The sequence below is a fragment of the Mauremys reevesii genome, linkage group 2 (assembly GCF_016161935.1).
Source record: "Mauremys reevesii isolate NIE-2019 linkage group 2, ASM1616193v1, whole genome shotgun sequence".
NCBI lineage: Eukaryota > Metazoa > Chordata > Testudines > Geoemydidae > Mauremys > Mauremys reevesii.
In genome coordinates, this window is record NC_052624.1 from 145408865 (window position 1) to 145435141 (window position 26277).

General features: G+C 61.6%; 3 protein-coding genes across 3 annotated transcripts; all 3 read right to left on the reverse strand.

Moving 5' to 3' along the window:
• Positions 1-189: 189 nt before the first annotated feature.
• On the reverse strand, positions 190-2357 carry RNF181 (ring finger protein 181). Its single transcript, XM_039525501.1, has 5 exons — positions 2208-2357; positions 1963-2096; positions 1498-1613; positions 1189-1263; positions 190-554 (listed from the first exon to the last, which is right to left on the reverse strand). The coding sequence occupies exons 1-5, from the start codon at positions 2291-2293 to the stop codon at positions 495-497; spliced, it is 471 nt and encodes a 156-aa protein (XP_039381435.1). The 5' UTR covers positions 2294-2357; the 3' UTR covers positions 190-494.
• Positions 2358-5181: 2824 nt separating this feature from the next.
• VAMP5 (vesicle associated membrane protein 5) lies at positions 5182-13630 on the reverse strand. Its single transcript, XM_039521478.1, has 3 exons — positions 13450-13630; positions 6102-6239; positions 5182-5761 (listed from the first exon to the last, which is right to left on the reverse strand). The coding sequence occupies exons 1-3, from the start codon at positions 13450-13452 to the stop codon at positions 5507-5509; spliced, it is 396 nt and encodes a 131-aa protein (XP_039377412.1). The 5' UTR covers positions 13453-13630; the 3' UTR covers positions 5182-5506.
• A 5852-nt stretch (positions 13631-19482) lies between these two features.
• Positions 19483-25786, reverse strand: VAMP8 (vesicle associated membrane protein 8). Its single transcript, XM_039521499.1, has 3 exons — positions 25635-25786; positions 22431-22592; positions 19483-21324 (listed from the first exon to the last, which is right to left on the reverse strand). Exons 1-3 carry the CDS (start codon positions 25635-25637, stop codon positions 21181-21183), a joined length of 309 nt encoding a protein of 102 aa, XP_039377433.1. The 5' UTR covers positions 25638-25786; the 3' UTR covers positions 19483-21180.
• Positions 25787-26277: the final 491 nt, after the last annotated feature.

The window sequence follows — 26277 nt, forward strand, 5'->3', positions numbered from 1 at the left end:
TGGAAATGAAAGACAGACCCACCCTCCTGGCCTTCCTCTACCCCAGCAGAGTCATCCCCCTCCCCTTCCCTGCCCCCTAATTCCCTGGCTCCCCCGCAGAGATGGTTCCATACCCCACTCCCTCACACCTCTGAAACCACAGCCCCCAGCCCCATTCACTCCCCAGTGACGCCCCATAAACACTCTGGGTCAGAGAAAAACAGCTTTAATCAGCCTGGGGAGATGGCTGGATGGGGGGTGGGGGTTAGAGTCAGTTACTCCTGCCCCTGTGGTGATCCCACAGCGAAGTCGGGGAGACGCCCAGGGCTGTTCCATGGGGATGCTGGGGCTGGTCAGCAAAGGAGGGGCCCTGTCCATGTCGGGACACCCCCTGTGGACCCAGTTCTGGAATGTACCAATCCTGATGGGTCACCCCCACTGACCCTGAGAGCCTCCCACCCAGAGAGGGCATCCAATGCCCCAGGCAGGCAGGGGCCAAGGTGGGGCCCCCCCAGTCACGTGTACATGGCCCCATGCAGGTACTCCAGCCGGTGCTCACGCTGCTGCCTCCGCACCTGAAACATACCAGGGCAGGCAGTGGTAAAGGCGAGCGTCACCCGCCCCACCTAACATCGCCCCCGCCCAGCACGGGCAGCAGGAGGCCTCAGTACCCACCACGTTCCCCTCCCACGCTGGGCAGTCTGGTGGGGCCCACAGCCAGACAGGGTGCTAAGTATTGGGCTTTAGCAGCACGTCACTGCGATTACCATCACGCTTCGGGCCTGACCCCCACACCATCATCATCCGGTGCAGCCAGACGAGGCTCTGGGCTGCCACCTCCAGCCTCTTCCCCAGGCATTGGGTGCTCTGTGACAAACATACCCACAGCCGGCCAGGCAGGCTCAGCTCTGGGCTGGAACGGCAGGGGGGTCTGTGGGTCAGCAAGGAGGGGCACCGGCAGAACTACCAGGGATGGGGAAAACTGGCACTGCTCCACCCGAATTACACTCCAGCCCAGCAGGCCCGGAATTCTCCCCACTTCCTGGGCTCAGCGTTCAATTTTCTAATGCTTTGCTCCCCGGCCACTTGGCTTTAACCATTTAATGTCAGGAATGAAGCCTTTCCGTGCGCACCCGCCCCCTGCAGCAGGACCCCACACAGCCCATCCCTGGCTCCCTGCGGGGGGCTGCGTGGTAACAAGCACCCCACCTTGTCTTTCTTGTACTCTTCGTACTCCTGGTCGTCCGTGGGCAGCTCGTGGCGGCACAGGGGGCAGGAGTTGGTCTGGGGGAGAGAAGAGAAATCTCGCTGATGCACTGTCCCCTCGCCCACCCTGGCACCTGCAGCCCCAGACCTTTCGGGCATCTCCTTGGCGCTGCCAATTCAGCAGAGGGTCACCTCCCATTGTTTCTGCTTCCAGTGGCCTGGCTACAGCCGGCAGCTCGAAAGGGGCCAGTCCCAGCCAGGGGAGGGGAAGCACAGCTGGCCCTGCAGGCTTGTGAAAGGAGTGGCACCTACCTTCCCCAGCCAGGGCAGGATGCAGCCCGAGTGGAAGAGATGCTCACAGGGCATCTTCCTGGCCCCCTCATCCTCCTCGAACTCCAGCAGGCACACGGGGCATTTCAGCCCTTTGTCTGGGCAGCAGCACCGGGCGGCAGGCAGGGGAGAGAGAAAAGCATCAGACTCATCCCGCCCACTCCCGGACCCGACGCCCCAGGACCCCGTGAAAACGGGCACCAGGATCTCGTCCTGAGCGCCACGATCCGGCACTGACCCACCCCGCGGGAAGGGAAGCAGAGACCCCGAGTGCAGGCGCAGCAAAGCGTTTCTGTCAGTCGGACACCTGGGTCCAATCCTTGGTCTCATTCGGTGGCGAGGGGGCACACGGCACCCCTCGAGGGGGGCAACGGGGCGGGGCACCAGCAGAGCCCCCGAGCTGCCCAGGCCCTTCCGGAGCCCTGACCGGGGGGGGGGCTCCCTCACCTGCCTGGGCCGGCGTCACCTGCACCGTGGGGAGGCTCAGCACGGCCCGGCGCGCGGCCGGCGGGGGCAGCCGCTGATCCCAGTCGGTGAAGTCCACGGAGCCCAGGTCGATCTGCTGCCCATTGAACAGGGTCCTGCGGGGAGAGGCCGGTCAGGGGCGGGGCCAGGCTCCTGCGCGGGGGCGGCCCGGGGGGCGCGTTCCCTGACCCCCCCCGGGGGCTGCACCCCCCCGGCCCCGCCCTCACCGCGCGAGCTCCAGCAGCACGTTCTCCCGGGCGCGCTCCGCGGGCTCGCCGGGCTCGCAGTTGTGCTCCTCGAAGTACGAAGCCATCGAGGCCAGTGACTCTCGGCCCGGCCCGGCCCCGGCCCAATGGCGTCGCGAGACGGGCCGCGCCAGCCAATCCCCGCGGCCGGGGGCGGGGCTGGATGGGGAAGTAGCAGGGGAGCTAATCGCCGGTTGGCCGGACGCGAGGCACGGGGACGCAGCCAGGAGCCAATCGGGACGCGCCGTGCGGAGAGGGGCGGTGACTCGTGCGGACTGAGCGGGGGGCGGAGCGGGGAGGGCACCGCCCTGGGGGCGCTCACAGCTGGGGAGGGAGGCGCTGCTCTGAGAGCGCCGGCGCACACATCCTGCGAGGGTGCTGCGCTGGAGGCGCTCACAGCCGGGGGAGGTGCTGCCCTGGGGGGACACAGCTGGGGGGGGGATGAGGCACTGCTTTGGGGAAACTCACATCCTGGGGGGTGCTGTCCTGTGGGTGCTCACAGCCGGGAGGTGCTGCCCTGGGGACACAGCCTTGGGGTGGAGGGGATGAGGCACTGCTTTGGGAAACTCACATCCTGGGGGGTGCTGTCCTGTGGGTGCTCACAGCCGGGGGGGGAGGTGCTGCCCTGGGGGGACACAGCCTTGGGGGTGGAGGGGGATGAGGCACTGCTTTGGGGAAACTCACATCCTGCGGGGTGCTGTCCTGTGGGTGCTCACAGCCGGGGGGGGGAGGTGCTGCCCTGGGGGGACACAGCCTTGGGGGTGGAGGGGGATGAGGCACTGCTTTGGGGAAACTCACATCCTGGGGGGTGCTGTCCTGTGGGTGCTCACAGCCGGGGGGTGCTGGCACCACCCTGGGGGTGCTCACAGACTGGGGGGAGGGAGGTGCTGCCCTGGGACACTTTAGCCTGCAAGCGGGGAGGACAAGGCACTGCTTTGGGGGAGCTCACAGCCAGGGGTGGGGTCATTCAGGATAATTTTCTTCAGTGTTATCAGGGACTCAGGAAGCAAATCCTGCCACTGGTGATGCAGAATGCCCCTCCCCCTCCCCCCACTCCATCCTTCCAAAACAGGTTATAACCATGGTGGGATTCATCCCCCCTGGGCCCAGTAAGACCAACTGGATCGAATTTCTGCTCAGCAATGAGTGATGCCCATTCCTCCTAAAGAGAGACCAGTGAGGGTGTCGCCCGCAGAACCGTTGAGCTACCAGGAAGCTCCGGAGATCAGCCATGAGCTTTTAGAGACATTTGCCTCTAGGTCACTGGTTCCAGTCCAGCCCAGGGTGGGAATGGCTGGCAGGGTTTTGATGGCCCTGGAGTTGGTGGGTCTCAGCCCAGTTCTTAGCAGACAGGTGCCCACATCCCAAACACTACCCATTGTGCTGGGCACTGTAGGTTATTTATGAGGTGTATTACAGTAATGCCCAGGGACCCCAGTCCTGGACCAGGACCCATCATGCTACGTATATTACGGTAGCACCTAGGAGCCTCCCTCATGGAGCAAGGCCCCATTTTGCCGGGCGCTGTACAGACCCAGAGCCAACAACGGGCCTTGCTCATAGGTGCTGGGGATGCAGGGTTTAGTTTGGTTCACTGGTTCTCAGCACCCCCACTACACAAATTGTTCTGCTCCAAAGAGTTAACAATCTACATAAGAGATGAGACAACATTAGGAGACGGACCAGGAAACCACAAGTGGCTATTGTAAAAGCAGCAAAGAATCCTGTGGCACCTTACAGACTAACAAACGTTTGGGAGCATGAGCTTACGTGGGTGAATACCCACTTCGTCGGATGCAAGTGGCTATTGCCGCTCAGCCATGGGCTCAGCACACCCCCAACGTAACTGCTGTCGAGTTTGTTATAGGCATGATGGCAAAGGAGTGTGCTGACCTGTGCTCCGAGCACACCTTCACTGCAAGCGTCTGGGTCTGACCCTAAGAACATTAGAGCAGCCAGACTGGGTCAGACCAAAGGGCCATCTAGCCCAGTGCCCTGTCTGCTGACAGTGGCCAATGGCAGGTGCCCCAGAGGGAATGAAGAGAACAGGGAATCATCAAGTGATCCATCCCCTGTCGCTCATTCCCAGCTTCTGGCAAACAGAGGGTAGGGACACCATCCCTGCCCATCTTGGCTAATAGCCATTGATGGATCTATCCTCCATGAACTCATCTAGTTCTTTATTGAACCATTACAGTAACGGGCACAAAGGATGTGGTGTGTGTCTCAGCTTAACCTGGAGATCCGATTTGACTCCAGGGTGGTGGAGAGTTGGGGGAACAATGGGAAGGGATTGGGCGCCTCCTGGGCACAGATTGCTGCTGTGTGCAGCGAGCTCTAGGAGGGGAAATCAAGCCAGTCATGTGGGGCCAGCAGACAAAGAGGTGGGGAAGATGGTGGACTCTCTATCAGTTTATCCGTCTCTCTGTCCATCCCCATTTGTCCCTCCCCGGCAGCCATATCGACCCACAAACACGAACATTTTACAAACAATCCGCCTTTACTGACCTGCCCGCAGCAGTGCGCAGGACAGCGAGAGCTTTAAACAGATCGGAGGACTGGTCTTAAAACCAAGTCTAGTGGTTTTAGCACAACAAAACTAAAGCACAACTGTCTGCAAACCTCTCCCCGCACCCCCATTATTCTAACTAAAGCTTAAGGCACCTGTGAGCATTTATCTACCTGACCTGCCAGGAAACCTAACACAGGGGCCTTCTCCCTTGCTGGGGTCCCTTCCCAGGGACTGCAAGCATTATTGTAGGGTTGCTGGGGCTGATCCCAATGCGTTGTTATTGGGGGATTGTATGTCAGAGCTCAGCTGCACACACTGGTTTGTTATTGTAGGGTTGCTCTTGAGCCCTGGGCTGTATAAGTAGGGGCACTGCCAGCAGATCAAAGGACGTGATAATTCCCCTCTATTCGACACCTGGAGTACTGTGTCCAGTTTTGGGCCCCACACTACAAGGAGGATGTGGAAAAATTGGAAAGAGTCCAGCGGAGGGCAACAAAAATGATTAGGGGGCTGGAGCACATGACTTATGAGGAGAGGCTGAGGGAACTGGGATTGTTTAGTCTGCAGAAGGGTTGCTCCCTGGAGCTGGGCTGTCAATACTGTTTCCCAGTGTTGTGACCCATCTGCGAAGGGGCCTTTCCAAATAGCTAAAGAAAAGCCCCAGCTCCAATGGTAGCCCCTGCAGTCTCCATGTGCGCGGTGTCCATATTGCACTGAGCCCAGGGCAGCTGCGTCCCTAGCAGAGAGGGCACTGGGTCATCTCCTTCCCTCAGTCAGCCTGCATGGGGGTGATCCTACTCTCAGTGGCCTGGTTCACGGAGGCCTGGCTCTCGGTGGCTTGGTTCCCGGGGGCCCGGCTCTCGGCGGCCTGGTTCCCGGCCCCGCGCAACGACAGCCATAGAACCACGGCCAGGATGATCAACACCACGACCACCACTACCACCGCCAGGAATATCTTGTACTTCCTGTTCTCCCAGCGCTTCTTTTGCGCCACCGTCTTCGTCGTCCTGCTGAAGGTGGAGCTCTAGGAGGAAACAAAGCAAGAGCTGTCAAGGGACGGCCGGGGACCCGCCCCCAGGCCCAAGGAACTCGCCCCAGGCTTCAGCTTCCCCCCGCTAAATCCCTGTATGGCTGCCACTTGCAACGCCAGTTACATCACTGCCCCCTGCTGGCCGGAGTTGGAACCAGGCAGCTGTGTGTCGTGGGGCCCATATTGCTAATGGGAATTCTCCTTTTGGCCCTGCACTGGGAGCCCATTTGCACACCCGTGGGTCTTGGATTTGTTCCCCCAGGAAAGTGATGGTGCACGAGCAGCCCCCACCCCACCCCATTGCTCCCTCTCCTCACCACCCCCCCCCGCGTACCATGTTGCGGAGCTCATCTGCTCTGTCGTCCAGGTCGCTGAGCTTGGCCTCCCGGTCCAGCACCTTGTTATAGTTGACCAGCATAATCTGAGTCACCTCCTCTGTCTCCTTCTGGCATCGGTCCAGGTTCTTCTCCACCTGCGGGGAGGACAGGGTTAAACACAGGAAGGCTGGCTTCAGCCGTCTGGGCCAGCTGCGGGGAGGGTTGCTGGTGTGTACCCAATGTCACATTGGGGGCCCCTTTTGGCCTTCAGGAAGGCAGGAGCAGGTCCTGGGGGCTAGGGGGAGCTCACTTGTTCTAAGGCTTAACTCACTGTTTCCTGAACTTTGCCAAGCTGTGCCCCCTGGGCTCATCTCTTACTCCCCTGGGCTGCAGGAGCGGGGGCGGGGGGACCCCACTCTGCACTCACCCAGGCAGTGGCAGCTCCCCACTCCGAGAGTCACGACCTGGCGAACATGGTCACAGTGCCACTCGGCCTATCGCAGGCACAACAGCAGCTGGTCCCGGGACCAGTTTGTACAGGAAGCTTAGGAACCAGCCCAGCCTTCCCTTGTAGTCCATGGAGGGAATGATTTTGAAAGCTCAGGGGTACGTGGGGGAGGGCTCCCTCTTCCCCATAGGTCAGCATATTGTATTTAGCTCTTCCTGTGGCCTCTTGTGCCCTGCACCTTCAAATCCCTCAGGGCCGTGCCAGCTGCAGAGACCATAGACGGATTGTGTCTGTGGAGACTTTACTTATGTTCTTTCTTGATTCATTTCTCCTTAACATTGAGACACATCATGCCCAAGAGGCCCCATTTGCTCTGTGCTGGGGAGGGTGCAGCCCCTGGCTGAGAGGTGCTGATCAGAGCACATTCTCTCTGGCACATCCCGTGTGGGTTGCTCATGGAGGACCGGGTGGTCAGAGCAGGAAATATCCACAAGGATAAATTCTCAGAGCAGACAAGCGGATGCCCTCTGACATCCACAATTCCTGGAGCGATGTTCCTGGCTCCTGGGCTGGCGGGATTCAAATCCCCCAGGGAAATATTCTTTCCACAAAGAGGTAAAAGGAATCAGACCAGACCCCAGTCAAAGGGTGGAGACGCCCGAGCCAGCCTCTGATCACTGGGTGGGACAAGTCCACTGAGCCAACTCCAGCAGGAAAGGGGAACAGTGGAGGAAAAAATCCTTCAGCGATTGCAGGATGCGGGGCCGGAAGCTAAGATTTCAGCGCAACCAGCAACAGCTGGCCTTCGGGGGAGAGACCTTCACGGAAATGTACAGCATGCTGCAGGGAGCGGGCTGTGGAGCTCAGGATGGGGCGCTGTCCCCTTGCAGTCAGGGAGCGCTCTGCCGCATGGAGCAGGATGGGATCTGTGTGCCCAGCCCCACTGCTGTGACTACTGCACCCCTCTCCCCTCCCAGAGGTGGGGCTAGAACCCAAGAGTCCTGGCTCCCTGCCCCACCCCCGCTCTACCCAACAGACCCACTCCTCCCAGCATAGCCAATGCACATGTCCGCAGCCCCAGTAACGGATGCTGAAGATGACACCACACAAAGGACCCTGCTGCTCTCAGCCCCCCGGTCCCCGAGCTGGAGAACCCCCAGCTTATAGCTCCCCACAGGTGCCCATCTCCTAGCACCTGCTGTGTAGCCCTCCATGGAGAACAGGCATGGGGCTGTCTCCTGCCCCCCAGCCACCAGCCAGCCCCCCCTTTCTCCCCATCTCACTGGAGGGGGCTGGGCTAATGTATCCCTCTCACTGGGTGCTGGGGTTGGGGTGCGGCATGCAGGGGTTGGGGTGTGGAGGGCAGGGACTGGGTGTACGGGGGTTGGGGTATGACGGGCAGAGACTGGGTGTGCGGGGGTTGGGGTACGGCATGCGGGGGTTAGGGTGCGGAGGGCAGGGAATGGGTGTTAGGAGTTGGGGTACAGGGTGCGGGGGTTGGGGTGCGGAGGGCAGGGAGTGGGCGTGCGGGGGTTGGGGTGTGGGGGCTGGGATTGGGGTTGCATTTGCCTATGCTGTGGGATTAGCTCAGGGACGGTGCCCCCCTCCCTTCACCCCAGCCATGGCTGACCCCAACCCAGCCCTCATTTCCCTCCCCCCCCCCGAGCCTCTCTCTCTCCCTGCCTGCTCTGCTCAGCTGAGGACAATGCTCAGGGTTCCTCCCCCCCACCCCTGCCCCGGGTTCACCCCCACAAGTCTGGGGTGCCGAGACACCCCACACTATTTTGGTCCCATCCTTTCTCATAGGCCATGGCCTGGCGCCAGCACTGGGCCGGGGGGCATTTCCTGTGGGGGCCCGAGGTGTCGGCATGTCCGGCTGCTGGAGCGCGTCCCAGTCTCTGGGCCGGAAGTGGGGTGGGGTTTTACGGGAATTGGCCATGTCACTATTGTTTGTTCCGGGCTCCTGTGATTGATGCTTGGAGGCAGCGAGAGCTGGAAAAAGAAGTCACCAGGGTAGGGAATTCCCAGCGCTGCCGCGTGGGCTGGGCCAGGGACCCTACAAGATGGGTTCAGTTCCTGGCTCTGCCGTGGACTCCCCATGTGACCACAGACCAGTCACTGAATCTGGCTGGGCCTCAGCACCCAACCTGCAATGGGATCCTTCCTCCTTCCATCCAGTCAGACCAAGCTCTCTGGGGCAAGGAGAGTCTCTGGGGATCTGGGCAGCGCCCGGCACGACAGGGCCCTGATCTCGGTTGGGATCTGGGCAGCACCTGGCACAAGGAGGCCCTGATCTCAGGCGGGGTCTGTGTAGTGCTTGGCACGACGTGGCCCTGATCTCAGTCGGGGTCTGGGCAGCGCCCGGCATGATGGGGCCCTGATCTCGGGCAGGGTTTCTAGGTGTGACTGGAATAAACACCGCTCCCCATGCAGTGGCAATAGCCCGTTAGGCGGCTGGGGAGATCTGGGGCGGATCGCAGCGGGGGCTGAGACAGGAGGATCGAAGGGGGTTTCGGAGCAGAGGAATTTCGGGGCTAGTGGCATGTGCTGAGCCTGTGCTGACGCAGGCAGGTGGGTTCAGAGACCCACATATCAATGAGGGAATCAGTTGGGGGGCTGGATTTCTTGGGGGGCCTGGGGCCTGACTTTCCAGGCTACTGCAGATGCTTGGCTCCTTGGAGACTCCCTGCCCTGCCCTGCAGCCCCCACCCTGGAGTGTCCTCCCAGCAGAGCTGCACCAGCCCCTCGCAGCCCAGGGGACGGGAAGGGGCACGACCTGCCCTGAGCAGCAGGGCCCCCAGCAGCCTGAGGATGGGGGACCCGGGGAAGGGGCAGAACAAGCCGCCTTTCCCCACTCCCTGCAGTGGGGCAGAACAACAGATAAACCCCCATGTGCGGGAGGCTATGCTCCCCGCAGCCCCCAGGGAGTGGGTGCAGCCGAGCAGCCAGTGGGCAGCACTCCCCTTGTCAGGCAGGGTCTTTCTCCACCCTGCTCTCGGTCAGTCCCATCGTCCCTGCTCGGCTCACAACCAGGTCAAATAGAACCCCAGGCTGGCGGCAAACCCCAACCCACCGATCTCGGGCAGGCACTGGGGATGTTGCTTTATTAGGGGTATTACGGTAGCAGGTAGAGGCCCCAGCTGAGATGGGCAGCCCACCATACAGGTGCTGCCCAGGTACAGCCAGAGACACCCCCTGCCCCCCAAGAGCCGACAGCCTCATCTGAGAACAGAGACAAAGGGCCGTTATCCCTCTTTCACAAATGGGGACACTGAGGCCCAGAGCAATTCAGTGACTGGACCAGCATCTGTGCAGAGCCAGGAATTCACCTGGCTCTCCTGAGGCCCAGCCCAGCCCCTGATCTGCCAGGCCACTGTGTGAATCTCTTTGGGAATCTCAGAGCCCTTGGCACTGACACCAGCCCCCCCCCGCGATCTCACAGGGCTCACCCCAGTGGCTTGGGATCTTGATCCAGCATCACACATGGGGAAACCGAGGCCCAGAGCAGGGGAGGGACTTGCCTGAAGTCACCCAGAGAGGCAGAGCCGGGAACAGAACCCAGGAGTCCTGCCTGCCAGTACAGTCCGGTGGGAAAGCGCCAAGTCCCGTGATGGCTGCTGGGCAGCTCAGAGCAGCACGTCCCCAGGGAGCCTTGAATAATTTAAATTCCACACACCAGCCCCCCCTCCCCCCCAGCAGGATGTCCAGCAGCCCTGGGCTGGGCTGAGCCCCTCAGGAGGCAGCCAGGGCCAGCCGGCTTGCTCCTGTTCCTCCCCAGAGGGCCGTGCAACACCCAGCCCCACGGAGGCCCCAGTCTCAGTCTGGGCTCTTGGGCACCGGGGGATTAACAGCACTGGTGGGCACAGCAGATGGCAAATGCCCCTGCCTAGATGAGGCCGGCCCCCCCTGCCAGCGCATGGCTGCCTCTTGGGATGGAACAAGCCTTTAAAAGTGAAAGCAACTGAGGCCCGGAGGGGCGGGGAGGGGCGGGGACAGTTCCCACAACCCCAGCTCCTCTCTGCAGTGCTAAAGGAAGCGAAGCTCCTTAGCCACAGGAGCACAGTGATCTACTCACATCCCCAGGGCCAGGCTCCTGGGGTCCCATCGCCCTGCCAGCTGGGGGCTAAAGCTGAGCCTTTTGCAGTTGGTGGGAGGAGGGGCTGAGCCCCGGTGTCGAAACCAAGACACAGGCCTCTCTGCACCGAGGTTTTCTGTTGTCTTTTGCAGCGAGAGGGAGCAGGGAGGAGGGGGCTGAGCCTGGGCTGTTTGGTGGAGCTGCCCTGCTTGTTCCCAGGATCGGGCCCTGCAGCCCACAGACAAACACCCAACTCCCTGAGAGAGAGGGGGGTGGGTGCCTCCGAGAGACCTGGGTGCAGTATTTACAGCCCAGCGCACAGCAGCTGCAGTCCACGGGCCAGACCCTTGGCTGATGCACATCACACAGCTGGCTCGCCCAGGCTGGCCACACGATGCCACATCTGGAACACCAAGGCGGGTACGGAGCAATAGACCAGCCCTTCCTCAGAGGAGCGCTGCCAGACCCCGCTCCCCGCAGACCCCCCTCTCCATAGGCCCTTCCTCATCTCCCCCAGGAGGGGCTGGGGCCAGGACCGGCTGCCTGCCAAAGCAGATTAATCCTGTAGGGACTGTCACATGCACCAGCATGGTCTCTGAAGGCCCTTCCTCCACGGATCAGAGTGGGTGAGACAGAACCACAGGCCTCCCCAGGATCTGCCCCAACAGCTGGGAGTCACTATGGGAGATCCAGGGGCCTGACCCCTAGATCTGGGGTGCACTCAGGCTGCCTGACCCCTGGGGAAGGGGTTTGCAAGGGGAGCTAAGGCACAGGCAAGCTGCCACCCATAGGTCCCTGCACCAGCAATCCCTCCCCGTACCTGTGCGCAGCTGCTGGGCAAACTCCCCGATCTGTCGGGCCCAGAGATGCTACAGAGCCACAAGGGGGAAATCTCTGGGCTTGTCCACACTACAGTTGCAACCACATCAGGGCCCCAGCAGCCCAGGTGTGCTGTGGGGGCCCCGCGAAGGGAGGGGCGACCTGGCAGCCTCAGTGAGCCTGCAGGCAGCACAGCTCTTGGGAAGCAGGGCGAAGTGAAAGTCCTCCCGAGACCCGTCGTGGTGCCGTGACGCTGGCGAGCCTGACACAGGAGCTGGGGCTTTTACACAGAGATAAACAGGAGCCGACAGCTGGGCAGACTTAGCTTAGGGCAAGGCCTTGAGGCGTCAGCTGGGGTGGTGCCCTCAGAGCAGCACGACCCCACAGCGCAGGAGCGATGGGAGCCTTACACCGGTACAGCCGAGGGCTGTCTCTCCGGGGAAACCGACCGGCACAGCTAGTGTGCATCAGCTGCTTTCCTCTGGCGAGCTCCCTGCAGGGACACAGCCACTTTCCTCTGGAAACGACTGCAAGCAAAGAAAATCTTGCTCCACAAACTCTGAGCCTGCCAGGGCAAGGAATCTCTGCCAGCCCCTCCGCACACACAGCAGGTCGATCGGCTCAGCAGTGGCCCCACCGATGCACTTTTTACTCTTTCTTTTAGAGGAAATGGGAGGGGGCTGCGGAGATATTTATTTATATCTATTTGTACATTGAATAAGGTGGGGGGGGGGTTGGGAGGGGGAAGCACCGAGCTCAGGTATCAGGGGCCAGGCCACCTGGCAAGGTTGAGACATAAGGCCGAGGGCTTGGCCACACAAAGAAATTTACCAGCCTAATTACAGCACTATAGTGACACCGGGCTAATTCCCCACTTCAGTGCAAGAGTCTTTTCTTGGTTTAGCACTGAAGAGACATAAACTAAAACAGAGCAAGCCCCTTTACACCAAAATCCGCGTGTCCACACAGGGTGCATAATCCATGAGGCAGAGCACGGGACTGGCATGTGGGAGACCTGAGGTCTAGTCCGAGCTCTGCCACTGAAGTTCTGGGTGACTTTGGGTAGGTCTCGTCCCTGCTGTGTGCCTCAGTTTCCCCCACTGGTAAAATGGGGATAAGGACACCGACCTGCTTGGTAAAGTGCTGTGAGATCTACTGATGGAAAGCCCAGGAGGTTGTATCTAAGCCCTGCTAGCGCAGACAGCAAAAGAACTGGTGTAGCGCTTGGCGGATAGCCCAGCAAAACTGCCCGGTGTGGCCCAGGCCTGATCTGGTTTAAGATCCCAGCACAGGTTGTCCCGGGGTGGCTGTGTGTACACAAAGCCTCTGCTGACTCCGATTAATCGACTGACTCGGTGCAGGGGCGGCTCTAGGCACCAGCAAAACAAGGTGGTGCCTAGGGCGGCAACATCTAGGGGCCGCGGGCTGGGCGGGGGCAGGCTGGGCCGGCGGACGTGCCGCAGTCATGCCTGCGGGAGGTCCCGGGAGGTCCACCGGAGCCCCGGGACCCGCGAGCCGCCGGACCCGCGAGCCGCCCGCAGCTGCGGGAGGTCCAGCCGAGCCACGCGGGACCAGCAGTCATGCCCGCGGGAGGTCCGCTGCTCCCGCGGCTCCGGGGCGCCTCCCGCGCATGACTGCTTGGGGCGGCCAAAAAGCTAGAGCCGCCCCTGCTCGGTGAGGACAAAGGGTTGCCTGGAGCTGGGATCAGGATGTGGCCTTTGGCTTCTGGTTCACCCGGGCCGGCGTCCGGGAGGGGCTGGGCTGGAAAGCGCCTGTGGCGGGGCAGGCGACCGGAGAGCAGCGGGGGTTGCCACAAGCAGGGAGGGAAACGGGGAGATAGAGGAAGGCACAAAGCTCGGGTGGGGCGTGTCAGGCACTGAACAGCACCATGTGCCCGGGACAGCGGCACACCGGCCCCCCAGCGCCCCAGGATCAGACCGGGGCCCCGTGACCCCGCAGGGCCCTGGGCCGGGGGCCCCGCGCCTAGAAACCGAAGCTGCTGCCCGCGCCCCGCGCCCCTCACCATGGCGCCGGCTCTCGGGAAGCCCCGATCCGCTCTGCCCGGGCCGGGGTCCTGCTGCGCCGGGGGGTCCGACTCCCACCAGTTGCTCCGGGGCCCTGGGCGCTGCCGGGCAGTCGGGGCTTTCCCAGCTGCAGACGCGAGGCCCCTGGCGGCTGCCTCCCAGCCTGCCCCACAGCGGCCACTGGAGAGGGGAGCGCAGCGAGGCGGGGCGGGGCCATGAGAAGCGCCTGCCCAGAAAGCGCCCGGGAGCCGGTTCAGCCCAGTCCGCAGCGCACTTCGCCCTGCCGTCGTCACTCCGGAGTCACACCAAGGTCTCACACTGGGTCACTCCGGAGTCATACCAGGGGGCAGTGTTGGGCACTGGGCTCAGCCTCTCTCTCTTTCCTTCTAGTCTTTTCACTTTCATTCCTGTCCTAAATCTATTCTGGAGTGAATCTGGCAGGGCAGGAAGGGGCCAGATCAGCAGCCACAGAGGTGGATGTCTCTGGGCGATGGACAGTGCATGGGCTGGGTTCCATACCTGGCTCTGCCGCTGCCCTGCTGGGTGATCTTGGCCAAGTCCCCTCCCCTCACTGTGCCTCAGTTTCCCTTTCTGCAATATGGGGATAATGACCCCTCCTTTAGTGAACTGCTTGGAGATCTGTGGATGGGAGCTCAAGGCAGGCCTAATTCAGGGAGAGGACGAGCCTCACGTTTAGCCCCCAGCCCTGATTTGCTCCTGCAGCACCTTTGGGTGTGAATGCAGGGCTCAGCTGTCATAAACCCAAAAGGGATTCTTCCCTGAGCCTGGGGCACTGCTGGTGTAAGCTGTGCGCAGCAGGGGCCGGCTGGCTGTAGGTTGGAAGGGAGCTCGGAAGGGGAGGCTGCGAGGGGCATTTTCTCGGGGGAGGGGTAGAGAGATGAACAGGGATCTGGGAGGAGAGAGCCTGACCATGGCTCTGGGGAGGAGCGGGTGGCAAATGCTGCTTTGTATTTAATTGCCACTCCTGGGAATTGCTGAGAGTTTCCAGCCGGCTTGTTAGTTTCTTTCCATGTGCCCAGGTGAACGCTGGACTCCCAGGCCAGCGCCGGGGAAGCAGGAAGGTGAGGGCAGGGTGTGTGGCTTTCTCCGCAGCATGTGGCAGAGGGAGCAGCACACAGAAAACACTGCATGTCAGTTACTACAGGCCACTGCTGCCCCACCTGGCTTCCTGGGGGGCAGGTTGCATAACAGGGAGGGTATCAATTTCTGGTGTCTCACTGCACTGAAAAGCTCCCCCTTTCACTCTGCCAGTCCAAGTGCCTCACCAAAGGCTCTGGAGGACATGAAGCAGTCAAGGAAAGAGGGAAGGCCCTGGATCAGTAGCTGTTAGACAGGAAACAAAGGGTAGGAGGTGAACGGCGGGGTCCCCGCAGACTGGGCTGTTCAACAAATTCATTAATGATCTGGAAAAGGGCGTGATCAGTGAAGTGGCAACATCTGCCTATGAACTAATATTGTTCAAGACAGCTGAGTTACGGGGGATCTCCCTGACCGGGGGACTGCAATTCAGCATTTCTAGGTGCACAGTGGGGGAAACAAGCCCAGCTCCACAGACATGGGGTCTAGCTCAAGAAGGAGTCTGGAGTCATGGGGCTAAAACTCCAGCTCAGTTCCCAGCAGTGATGGGAAAGACGACTAGGAACTACTAGCGCAGGGATAAAAAATAAGACAGAAGTTATCCCCTCCCCCCATCTGTTGCGTTGCAGGCGGGCCGGATAAAGCACAACAACCAATATGATTGCAAGCTGAATCATTTATTATTTACAATGCATCATATTATATAGGCTTCTCCATATTAGCAAACGTCAGACACACCAACATTACATTGCTGCTGATTGGTTCTTTGTCTGATACACACACTTTTCACATGCATGGCCCTTTGCTTACTGGTTTCCCATTTCCCATGCAACTTATCTGATCCCAATTAGGCCACCTGGCATTTGCCTCGCTCTGGCAGTTCCCTACTTTCTCATAACAACTTTATCTAACTCCTCTATTCTTGTTGTCCTGCTGCTGTAACTTTCCACCAAGGCAGCATAGGGATGATGTAACCCGACACCCATCAATCCCTGGTGCGCCCACCCTGGAATCCTGTGCCCAGCGCTGGTCGCCCCAGCTCCAAAAGGAGAGAGTGGAGCTGGCAAAGAGTCAGAGAAGGGGAACAAAGATGGTCAAGGGTGTGGAACAGCTTCCCTATGCGGAGAGAGTGCAAAGTTCAGAGCTGTTCAGCTTAGAAAAGAGACATACAGGGGATGGGCTAGAGATGTACGCTCACAAAGGGTGTGGGACAAGTGACTGGAGACGTCTTATTTACCCTTTCCCACAATACAAAAACCAGGGGGCACCGGATGAAATTAAGACGCTGCAGGTTAATACAAACAAGAGGAAGTACTTCCTCACACAATGCACAAGTAATCTGTGGAATTCCTTGCCAGGGGATGTTGTGAAGGCCAAAAGAATAACTGGGTTCAAAAAAGAATGAGATAAGTTCACGGAGGCTAGGCCCCTCAATGGCTATTAGCCAGGATGATCAGAGCCACAACCCTATGCTCAGGGCGACCTAAACCTCCAACTGCCAGAAACCAGGAGGAGAAGACAGGTGGATCTCTCCAGAATCGCCCAGTGTGGTGAGCTCCGCCTGAAGCACTGGCCATGTCTCAGGTCATGCTGCAGGGGGCGCACTAAGTCCTTGCCAACATGCAGAAGTGGCATTGGTGCCTGGTGCCACCCTTTGGGCATTCACACCAGGGAAGTGCATTGCATCCCCACGCCAGCCCATGGGGTCAACAAGAGCGGGGTGCATTGCTCATTTCCACTGCCATGTATTGTGGGATCCCAGCTGTGTGGTGTGGGGTTCCCACTGGTGGCACAGGGGATGGTGGGAGCTGGGGGGTTGAAACACCCATAACCCACTGGGCCGATGGCAGGAACATTGGTGTCAGCCCTGTGGCTTTGGCACCGTTACACCTGTGATGGGGCAAATCTGTCACTGGTGCCAAACCCACTGAGCCCCAGGCTGTTGCACTTGGGATCGCCCTGCCCCAGTGTGACGGTTGTTTACCGTTTAATTACCTAATGGGAAGTGGGCTCTAACGAGGCCTCTCAGCTCTGGGGGCCGGGGAGGTGGCTGGGGAGTTGCACACTTCCCTTCTTATGCCGTGACGGTGCAGCTGCTGCACGGCTCCTGCAGGGGCTGGCACAGGGCTCTGCGCTGGGAAGGTGCCCGGATTGTCTAGAGCTGGTCTCAGTCAGCCTGGGCCAGCTTTCAGGCTCATGGAGCTGGGGCCAAGGCCTCAGCTTTCGTTACACAGTAATTAAGGCTCTAGCTGTGGTGCTGTAAAGAGCCGGCAGAAGGTGACTTGAGCGGAACTGATGCAGCCATGGGTCCGAGTCTGCAGGCAGCTACTGTGCAGGCCCCATTCCCCGCCCTTGTGTTAACTCTGAAACCTAATGTTGACTGTGTAATTGGAGCTGTTAACTAGTTCACTGTAGATCGAATTCCATGACACAGGAGGGGCTGATGATAGCAGCAAGAGCTGGGCACAGGCTAGGCCAGTGGCAGTTCAGGCTGGCAGCTCGGGTGTGTGGCACCTGATCAGTGACGAGACCTGGTCTATGGGTGGCACTGACGAGCATGCCCCCCCCCCCGTCCCATTCCCCAGGGCTCCAGGCAGATTTCCACACAAGGCAGCGCCGGCTGAGTGACAAGGAATGGTCAGGTGCTGGCCCAGGCCCAGAATGCGCCAGTCCCACCCGATGGCTCGCAGCATGAGATGGGGGTGTGCAGTGCAGACGGGCTGTGTTGGGGAGTCTGCCGGGTGGGTGGGGGGATGGGGACTTGGAGGTATTGGACTCTGTTGTTAGCTGCTCCCTTCTCCTGGGTCCAGGAAAGAGTTGGGGGGCAGGGTTGTGGCTGGGGTAACTGGGATGCGAGGGGAGGGGCACTGAACAAAGTGCCCAGGACTTTGCTCATTTCAGGGTGTAACTGCATGGGGGTGGGGAGATCCGGGGGTGGCGGGGGTGGATCGAGTGAGGGAGGCCAGGGCCAGTGCTGGGGCTGCAGAGGGGTTAGATCGGGGGGTGGGGGTGGGAATCGTGCTGGCATTGAAGGGGGTAGACCCAGCGGGGATGGGTGACAGAGCTGGGCTGCAGCAGAGTAAACCCAGCTGAATAGTGCTGGCGCCAGTCCCTTTGGCTCATTGCATCTCTGCCCTGGCAGGGACCAGGTGGCTCCGGTCCCCCCAGCCCTGAGAAGCTGCAGCTAGTGCCTGAGTCTGGGAGCCACCTGGCAGTGCCCACACGGCTGCAGATGCCCCCACCATCCTCCCAGTGGCCAGGAGCTGCCGACCCCCCTCTACCTCCCTGAGCCATCAGACCAGGCCTCAGCCCAGCCTCCATTGCACCCGCCCATAGCTGAGGCCCAAGCAGGGAACACAAGCTGTTCCCCACACACTGCACATTGTCTGTGCTGCCCACCCCGGCTGCCCAGGCCAGCTCAGGCACAGAAGCCAGCATCTCAGTGCCCTGAGCAGCTGCATAGGGGAACACAGAGCTCCCGCAGCCTCAGCCAGGTGGGGAAGCCCAGCCCCAGAGCCAGCTACCCCACTAGCAGATCCTGCCTGGTATCCTGGCTCCCATAGCAGCCAGTTCCAGCTGCTGCTGAGGAACAGGCAGGAAGCCCGTGGCCTAGGGCCATTGTGGTGTCACCTGCCTATAGAGGGAGTTTTGCCACATCCCACCAGCCGGGGGCTAGCTCATATCCTGAGGCAGGACTCAGCGTAACAGGCTAGAAGTCTCTGAGGTCCCCCTGGCAGCTCTCATCACCAGCTCAATGTCTCAGCCTGCCCTCGAACGCTGCTGAGTTTCTGGCCTCAGGGACACCCTGTGGCAGGGAGTTCCACACGTTAACACATGGTGCAAAACAGAACAGAGCTGTGGCGGGGGAACAGAGGGCATGGCCCAGCCACAAAAGGGTCCATCTGCTCACAGACATGCCCGGTCCTCAAGATCTCTGACCAGCCAATGGAAGTTTGTGCCAGTGATGGAATTGCATCTCGCTGGTGTCTCATTGATTGAACGGGTTGCTACCTCTGGGAGGAGCTTGTTTAATTTTTGCATTTGTTTGGTTGTTTTAAGTATCCCTCACTGGATTTGAGCCCTTGATCAAACATTAAAAGCAACAGCTGTTACTGCCCTCTCCTGTGTGTCATAGCCAACTGAGGCAGAGAGGCAGCCACATCTCTCTGCTCAGCAGAATCTGGTTACCTGTGGCCAAGGGAGACTCCTGGGAGGGCGCTGCATGGGGAATCAGTGACGGTGCCCTCTAGTGGCTGAGCCTCGAGTGGACAAGGGGCCAGCAAAGGGCAAGGCTCCTGAAGCTCAAGTGCTAGGAACCTGGGCTTTGGGCCAAGGATCCCCTCTCCCTGTGTGTGTAGGGAGGGGAAGGTCACCCAGTAATCTCCTCCCCATTGGCTACAGCATGTGGCCCCTGGGCAGCCAGGGCAACATCAGCCTTCGCCAGCTGCCCTTGCCAACTCCACCCGTGTGGGCATTGGTGACAGCCTCAGGCACTGGCTGCAGCCCCACAGGGCTGGGGGGACCCAGTGCCAGGGGCGATGTGTCCTGCAGCACCCCTCCCCCGATCCCCACCATGACCTCAGCCCATTCAGGGGGGATGGAATAGCATCGGCCATGCTGTCTGTATAGGAAATGCTAAGGTGGGGAGAAGCCTGTGAGGCATGGGGCTGGGGTCACAGCATGGGCAGGGAGGGCTCCAAAATCTGCCTCCTCCAACCTCCAGCCCCATCTTCAGCACAAACCGGCTGGAGGAAGGAGACACTCGCTGGTGCTGGTCACCACGGCCCCCTCCCAGCCTGGCCTCTGCCCAAGCAGGTGCTTGACGTCTCTCCGACGGCGGGAATCATGGACACCAAAGAGCAATAACCCGCTGGCTGTGGGAGAGGCCTCAGCCCATGCAAGGGGTTGGGGTGGGGCGGGGCCCTTGGTTCATGCAGGTGTCACATCCCACAGGGCGGGGCTGTGGTGAACGCTAAGGGGGCTCCTCACCAAGGCACTGACAGATGGTGGGGGTCTCTCTCGAGCTCTCCGCCTGCACTGTCACCATTGAGATTCTGCATTGGGTGAAGCAATCCCAGCAGGGAACGCTAGGCCCTGCCCCACATGCTAGCCCCAGCCACTAGCCCCTAGCCCTCTCCCAGCTCTCACAACCAAGCTGCTGCCACGTTTGTGCCAGGAGACATGGGCAGGAATCCTGGGTTGTCTTCCTGGCTCTGGCATGGCCTTGGCAAGCCACTTCAATGCCCCAGTTTCAGGGGGTGCAGCATGGCAGATCCTCACCTGGGAGGGACCCTGGAAAGAGCTGGGGGCAGGGCTGGCTGCCTGGCGAATCATGCGCTCTCAGCCCCAGAGGGTGAGGGGCTGAGGGTTACAAGTTGGTCACAGCATGGAACCAAGGACCATCACAAACACCCCTCTCACCTCCTGCTCCCCAGGCCAGGCACACTGCCAGCCTGTGCAGTCCCAGACTCTGCCAGCAGGGGGCGCTGTGGGGAGAGATTCCACCAGGACTCAGCAGACAGAACAGAGCAGAGGCTGGTTCCTTCCAATAAATCTCTCTTCTCCAGTGAGGTATAAATACATTTATTACAGGGAGCGCAGCCTGCGTCTCTGGGGGGCGAGGGTGGTGAGGGGGGGAATCAGGAAGACTTGGCCTCCCACTCCAAGGTCAGGGTGGGGGGGCTCTGAAACTACTTCCACTGCTTGGCTCAGGGACCCCCACAGGTCAGATGGGGGAGCCTGGTCGTAAGATCCACATACACAGCCAAACTCAGGGCATGTGGGGAGGGGGCAGGGGGGGATTGAGGCTGCAACAAGCCCTGCTCACCCTTCCCCACCCACCCCCCATCCACAGGGCACCAAGAGGACCTGCCCCTCCAGGCAGGACAGGGGGTGCACAGACTGTTGGGGTGCCATGGCGGAGATAGCTATAAGAACCTAGGGAATGAAGCCCACGAGGCCCCGGCCTAGGCAGACAGAGGTTGCTGACAAATCCCCCACCCCCTCCTGCAGGGATCTCCCCTTCTCCCGTTATTTATTAAGGCAAAAGGTAGATTGCTCCTCGCAGGGCTGCATCTGGCTCAGGACAGAGCAGCCCTTGCCCACGCCCAGCTCTGCCTCAGAAAGGGCACGGGCTGTGGGGGAGCATTCCCCAGATCCAAGCCCATCACCCCAGCCCCAGGAGCGCCTCCTCCCTCAGCTGGACGAGAGCCAGCCGCACTGGGCAGAGGGCACAACCCGCCCCCTGGAGCCGAGCTCGGGGGCCGCGGCCATGGGCGGCAGATCTAGCTCCATCGGCCATATGGAGAGGGGCTGGGAGCTGCTCCCGTGTGGCTTGGCTCTGCCAGCCTGGGAACACCGTTGGGGGTGCCCGGGAAAGGGTGTGACAGAGGGTTTGGGGGAAGGGAACTGGGCAGAGCCAGAGGGAGCAGGGGAGTTCCCCTCAGGGGGCTACAGTCCCCAAGGAGCTTTCATGGGGGTCAGGGTACGAGTGCCCTCCCCCTCCTGGCATAGGGATGGGCAGCCTCAGGGGGCTGACAGGAGGCGTTGCCCCCCCAGCCCAGCGACCCTCAGGCAGTGGGGGCAGGGAAGCTGTGGAGTGGGGGAAAGAGGAAGAGGCTGCAGGGCGGGGCCTATGTGGGGATGACGTTGGTGGCGAAGAGGATGATGAGGATGATGATGATGGCCACAATGACGCAGATGATGGCGATCATCTTGACGTTCTTCCACCAGTACTTGCGGGCCACCTTCTGCGAGGTCGTCTTGAAGTGCTCAGACTGGGGGGGAGACGCGGGGGAGTTAGCACCGTGCTGACCCAGAGCCTTCAGCCCCTGCCTGGCTTGGCACTAGGCAGCTGGACAGCCCCCCACCTGCCGGGGGCAGCTCTAACCAGAGAGATTGGGGGGGTGACATCTGCACCCCCTTAGGGCGTGGCCGCACCTGGACACAGACTCACTGGGCTGGCAGATCGGGCCAGTACTGATCTTCATCCATATCTACACAGGCTACCCCAGTTCGGTGCTGGGTTACCAGACGCGCCCACTGAACTGCGCTCGCTGTGTCAGAGCCCGCACCGGGGGGGTTCGCCAGGGCATTTCCTCCTGCCGCGGCTAAACCAGGGCAGCAGTGGGCCCGGGCTCTCCAGCATGGCGGGTAGAAATCAAGCTTCCACCGCTTTAGCTCACGTGGGCAGATCTGCGGGCATGAGCAATGCCAGCAGGTGGGTCCACACGCGGGCGCTGCCCCAGCTCCAAGCCAAACCGGTGCCGGGGAGCTATGGGCACGTTATTCCAGAGCTGACCACTAGAGGGTGCTTGTGTTTCCCTCAGCAGCTGCGGGCACCAGGTTAGACGGGCCCGGGCTGAGAGCTGAGAGCCTCAGATAAGCAGCGCCAGCGCAGGACAAAGGGCAGCGCAGGGACAGCATCTCGCTGGCTGCCAGGGTTTATCAGCGGCTGAGCAAACAGCCCCGCCCTGCGGGGAGCGGGCGTCACGCAATGCACGTGGGCAGGGACCAGAGGACTGGCAGGATCCAAACTAGAGTGAGGCATCACCCGCCCACCCGCGCCGAGCAGCCCTGTGCCTGCTTGGCACTGTCTCCACAGCAGCAGAATGCCCAGCTGAGCCTGTTGAGGAATCAGCCCCCAGAGCGAGGTTAGGGGTCATGGCAGTGCCCAGGCCTGTCTTAGCTTGGGTGGCACCAGAACCAGGGGCACCCAGTGCCAGGCCTTTGCCCCAAACCCCCTATCGGGCTCCAGCCCCCACCCCCTGCAAATCAACTTCAGACTTGGGGTCCCCATGACCTCACCAGGAACCTCACGAGTACAGGGTCGGGGTCTCCCGCAGCCTGCTGCTCCCCGGTCCCCTCCCCCACCAGGGCTCACCGTCGCCTCCAGGTCCTCGGTCTTGTTCCGCAGGTGGTCCAGGTTCTCGCCCCGCGCCAGGATCCGCTCCACGTTCTGCGACATGATGTTTTTCACCCCCTCCACCTCGCTCTGCAGGTTCTTCACCCGCTCGGTCGCCATCCCGCTGCCAGCAGTGCCCTCCTGTAGGGAGAGCGCCCGCCAGGGGTCAACGGGAGAGCGTCTGCGGGTGCAGCACACACAGCCCAGGCAAAGCCTCCGGGGGCCCAGAGAACAGAGGTCCAAAGGGGAATGGGGGAGGGGCCCTCGAGAAGGGGCCCAGCTGCAGCCCTGTCCCTCTGAGGAGCTCAGAATGCTTCACAGACCCTGTTCGAGCCCACAGAGAACAATCTTGTGGGGAAACTGCGGCAGCTGACATAGCAAACCCAAAGGAAGGGGCAGAACCAGGAATAGAACCCAGGAGTCCTGTCTCCCAGCATCCCCACACAGCGCTAGGTGTCCTGGATCCCAGCCCCCTGCTCTAACCACTGGACCACAGCACCTCAGCCAGCATAAGGAAGGGAGAGGAAACAGCTGGGGAAGGAGGGTGCCTGGCCCAAGACCAGGGGGGTCCAGGACACTGAGGCAGAGCTGTGGGCACAGAGGCTGAGGGAGGTCCCACGGGGCAGGACTGGGCTGGGGGGAGCTCTCTGGGCGATGGGGCAGAGCACCCCCAGGGTGATTGCCCTTCCCCTCCTCCCCCCAACACTTATCACTGCGGAATGTCAACAGGGAACTTCCAGCGCCCGCATCGCATATCCACTGCCAGCCAGACTTGCCCAGCCGGTCGGGTCGGTCCCAGCAATCTCCCCTCCTGCAGTTCTGCCCTCTGCCTGCAGGGGGCACGGGGCAGCTGGTGTGACACCGCCAGCCCAGGGGGGCCCAGGGCAGAGCCCTCTGCAGGGGTGGAGAGGGGGGCTGTCTCCAAAGCTCTGCTTGGTCCTTTGCCTCCTGTGGAGAAGAGACCCAGCGAACTCAACCCACCCAGGGACCTGGGACAGCCCCAGGATGGAAGCATCCCCTGAGCCTGTGAGACCCCTGGCCGGGGGGGGCAGGGTCAGAGCCACCCCCTTGTCTCCTCCCCCTCCTGCTGAGCCTGGTCCAAGCGGCTGGGCTGGTCAGACCCAGGCATGTTGGGCTGGGCGGGTCCCAGGCCGGAATGTCAGAAACGCTGCCCTGGGCCAGCGCCCAAAGTACGTCAGGCACCGGGGAGCGGAGCCAGCCCAGGGCAGCGCTGTCCAGCGCGGGCCGGAGGGAGCCCAGGGTCTGTCTGAGTCCAGCAGCCCGCAGAGAGACTCCCCTTTAGACTGGCCCTGGCAGGCAGCACGACTGCCACCTCCCCTTTCCGGCCGTTCATAGCAGCTCACCCAGGCCCCCCCTCAATCCCCCAGCACCTGCCGCATTTAGCCCCCACCATGCCGATCCCCCAAATCTGACCCCATTTTTAACCCAGGACAGGTCCAAGGTGGCCAACATGGCTCCAACAGGGGGATGCAGAGACTCCCCCCGCCCCTGGGGAGGTGGAACCCCAGGTCCCCAGCAGGAAGCAAATAGCAGAGGGGCCAGCGCGCCCCTCCATTCCCACTGCGTGACCCCTTTAAGGGAAACCTCCCCAAGTCCCTACTGCACCCCTCACTGCCAGGGCACCTTGGCAACACCTGGGGCACCAAAGCTCCTTCCTTTAACCCTTCAGGTCCCAGGCTGCTACCCCTTCCCCCACCCCAGGGCTCTGGACTGGGGTGTCCTGTGCAGCCAGCACCAGGGCCAGGAATTAACCCCTTCTCTCCTGACTCAGGTGAATTGGTGACCCCAGATGCAGGGGGCTGGATGTGCCAGTGAGCCTGGATGGGGGGGTGGGACAGGGACGTTAATCTTTTACCTTCTGCCCATTTGCTTTGCAGCTGCTCACAGACAGCTCAGATGGACAGACCATGGCTCAGAGCCTCTGTCCCCCTCAGTGGGGGATGACAGCTAGGGGGGCCTCAGAGGCACCAGTCCTTTCACATCCGCCCCTTAAAGATCCCCCCAGTCCCCTGCATCTTCCCAGCCTCTGCCAGCCCCACACAGCAGGCAGCTCAGGCCAGGAGCCCCCAGGGTCTGTGGCCCCTTTTAGACCCAACCCAGCTGTGAAGGACGCGATGGCCTCCATCCACTTCACCTGCCAATGCTGCCCCCAAATGCCCACTGAGCCATCCCCCCTCCCCCACATCCCATCCTGATCCCAAAACAGCTCTGCAGTTCCAGGGGCCTGTCCCCCACCTGTGCCTGGCTCCGGCTGCAGATCAGGGCTTGGGCGCTGCAGTCCCTCTAGGGCGCAGGAACCGTTAGGCCGCCCACTTCCTCTTTCTAGGCAGCTCTGCAGGGATCCGGGGGGCGGGGGCTAATAATGAGACCCAGCACTCTTGGGGGGGAGGGAGAAAAGAGAGGGGGCCATGCAGCTCAGAGCCTGTGGATCCATGGGGGGCCTTGGCACGCGACACAGCCAGGAGCCTGTTATTTTGGAGGTGGGGGTGTCTCTCTGGGCTCAGGAATGACCCTGTTCCTGAGCCCCCTTTGAGAAGCTCCAGACCCCACCCCCATTCCCTTCCTGGAAAAGATCCCAGCTGCCCCTTCCCCTCCCCACGCTGGCTGCAGACAGCCCCCGCCTCACAGCAATCGCTACCTGCACCCAGCCTCTGCTTACCCAGGCACTGCCCGGCCGTCACCATGGAGACAGGCCAGGGAGCAGCCTGCAGCGCCGAGCGCGCAGTTCGGGTCCCTTGTTTGAGCCCCCGCTTCCTCCCTCTGTCACCCGGATCCTGCCCTGTGCCCCCCTCCCCCCAGCAGCCACCAGACAGGGTGGGCCACGCTCAGCTACACCACAGTGGGTGTATGGCCCAGCTGGGAGCCAGGACTCCTGGGTTCTCTCCCCAGCTCGGGGGGGGGTTAGAGCTCAGGCAAGTCACTTAACACCCCCCCATAGCGGGGGAGAGGCGTGGGGGGGGGTGTTAGCCAGGCGGGATCTCCCCGCCCCCAGCAGCTGTTTTCAGTCCGCTCCCCCCTGGCAGCCGCTGTGCAGCCACCTCCTGAGCCGGTCCCGGGCCCTCCCCGCGCGGAGTCACTCCGGATCCCCTCCGGCCACCGGAGACCCGTGTAAAGGGGGGAAGCTACTGCCCCCCGCCCGCGACCCCGATCCCGGGCACTCACCATGCTCCGGGGGCTCCGCTCCCGCCTCTCCGGACACTTCCTGGTGCGCTAAGTTTCAGCCCAAACTTCCTGCTTCCTGCAGCCCAGCCCGGCCCGGCCAGTCCCCAGGTGCGAGGGGCGGGCCCGCCTCCTGCCGCTGCCTTTAAAGAGACACGGGCCGGGCCCGGCTCCCCCAGGGGGTTCGGGTCCTTCTGCCCCGGCACAGAACCCAGGCATTGGGCCCCCAGTGATGGGCTCCAAGCTTTGCCCGCCCCCCATGTCCCCGGCACCCCCAGGTCACAGCCCCCCCCCAGCTAGGTCATTCACAGACCTGTTCAGGAGACCCAGCCCCCCGCCCCCCAGCAGGTTGGTTCTGTGCACTGGGCTAGTGCTTTAGGGTTAAGGCTGGGGCCTCCCCACACAGTGGGCTGTGGTGAGTCAGGAGTGAGGGGCAATGGCAGAGCTGGGGGCCCAGGAGTAGCAGGGGGTGAGGGGCATCTGCAGAACTGGGGGCCCAGGAGTAGCAGGGGGCTGTGAGTCAGGGGTGAGGGGGATCTGCAGAGCTGGGACAGGAGACTCTCCTGGGTTGGGGGAGCTCTGTCCACTCCGCGTCCCATCCCAGCCTGGCTGAGGCCAGCTGGTACAAAATGCTCCTAGGGCACAG

Bases quoted from the DNA above. Each gene is read 5' to 3' on its own strand.
- RNF181 (XM_039525501.1), bottom strand. From the start codon at position 2,293: ATGGCTTCGTACTTCGAGGAGCACAACTGCGAGCCCGGCGAGCCCGCG. The intron at 1,614-1,962 runs GTGAGGGAGCCC...GCTGCTGCCCAG, and splicing joins GGTGACGCCGGCCCAGGCAG to ACAAAGGGCTGAAATGCCCC. The intron at 555-1,188 runs GTGGGGTGCTTG...GGTATGTTTCAG, and splicing joins AAGAGTACAAGAAAGACAAG to GTGCGGAGGCAGCAGCGTGA.
- VAMP5 (XM_039521478.1), bottom strand. The intron at 5,762-6,101 runs GTACGCGGGGGG...GTTTCCTCCTAG, and splicing joins CAGATGAGCTCCGCAACATG to AGCTCCACCTTCAGCAGGAC.
- VAMP8 (XM_039521499.1), bottom strand. The intron at 21,325-22,430 runs GTGAGCCCTGGT...TCTCCCCCCCAG, and splicing joins CCGAGGACCTGGAGGCGACG to TCTGAGCACTTCAAGACGAC.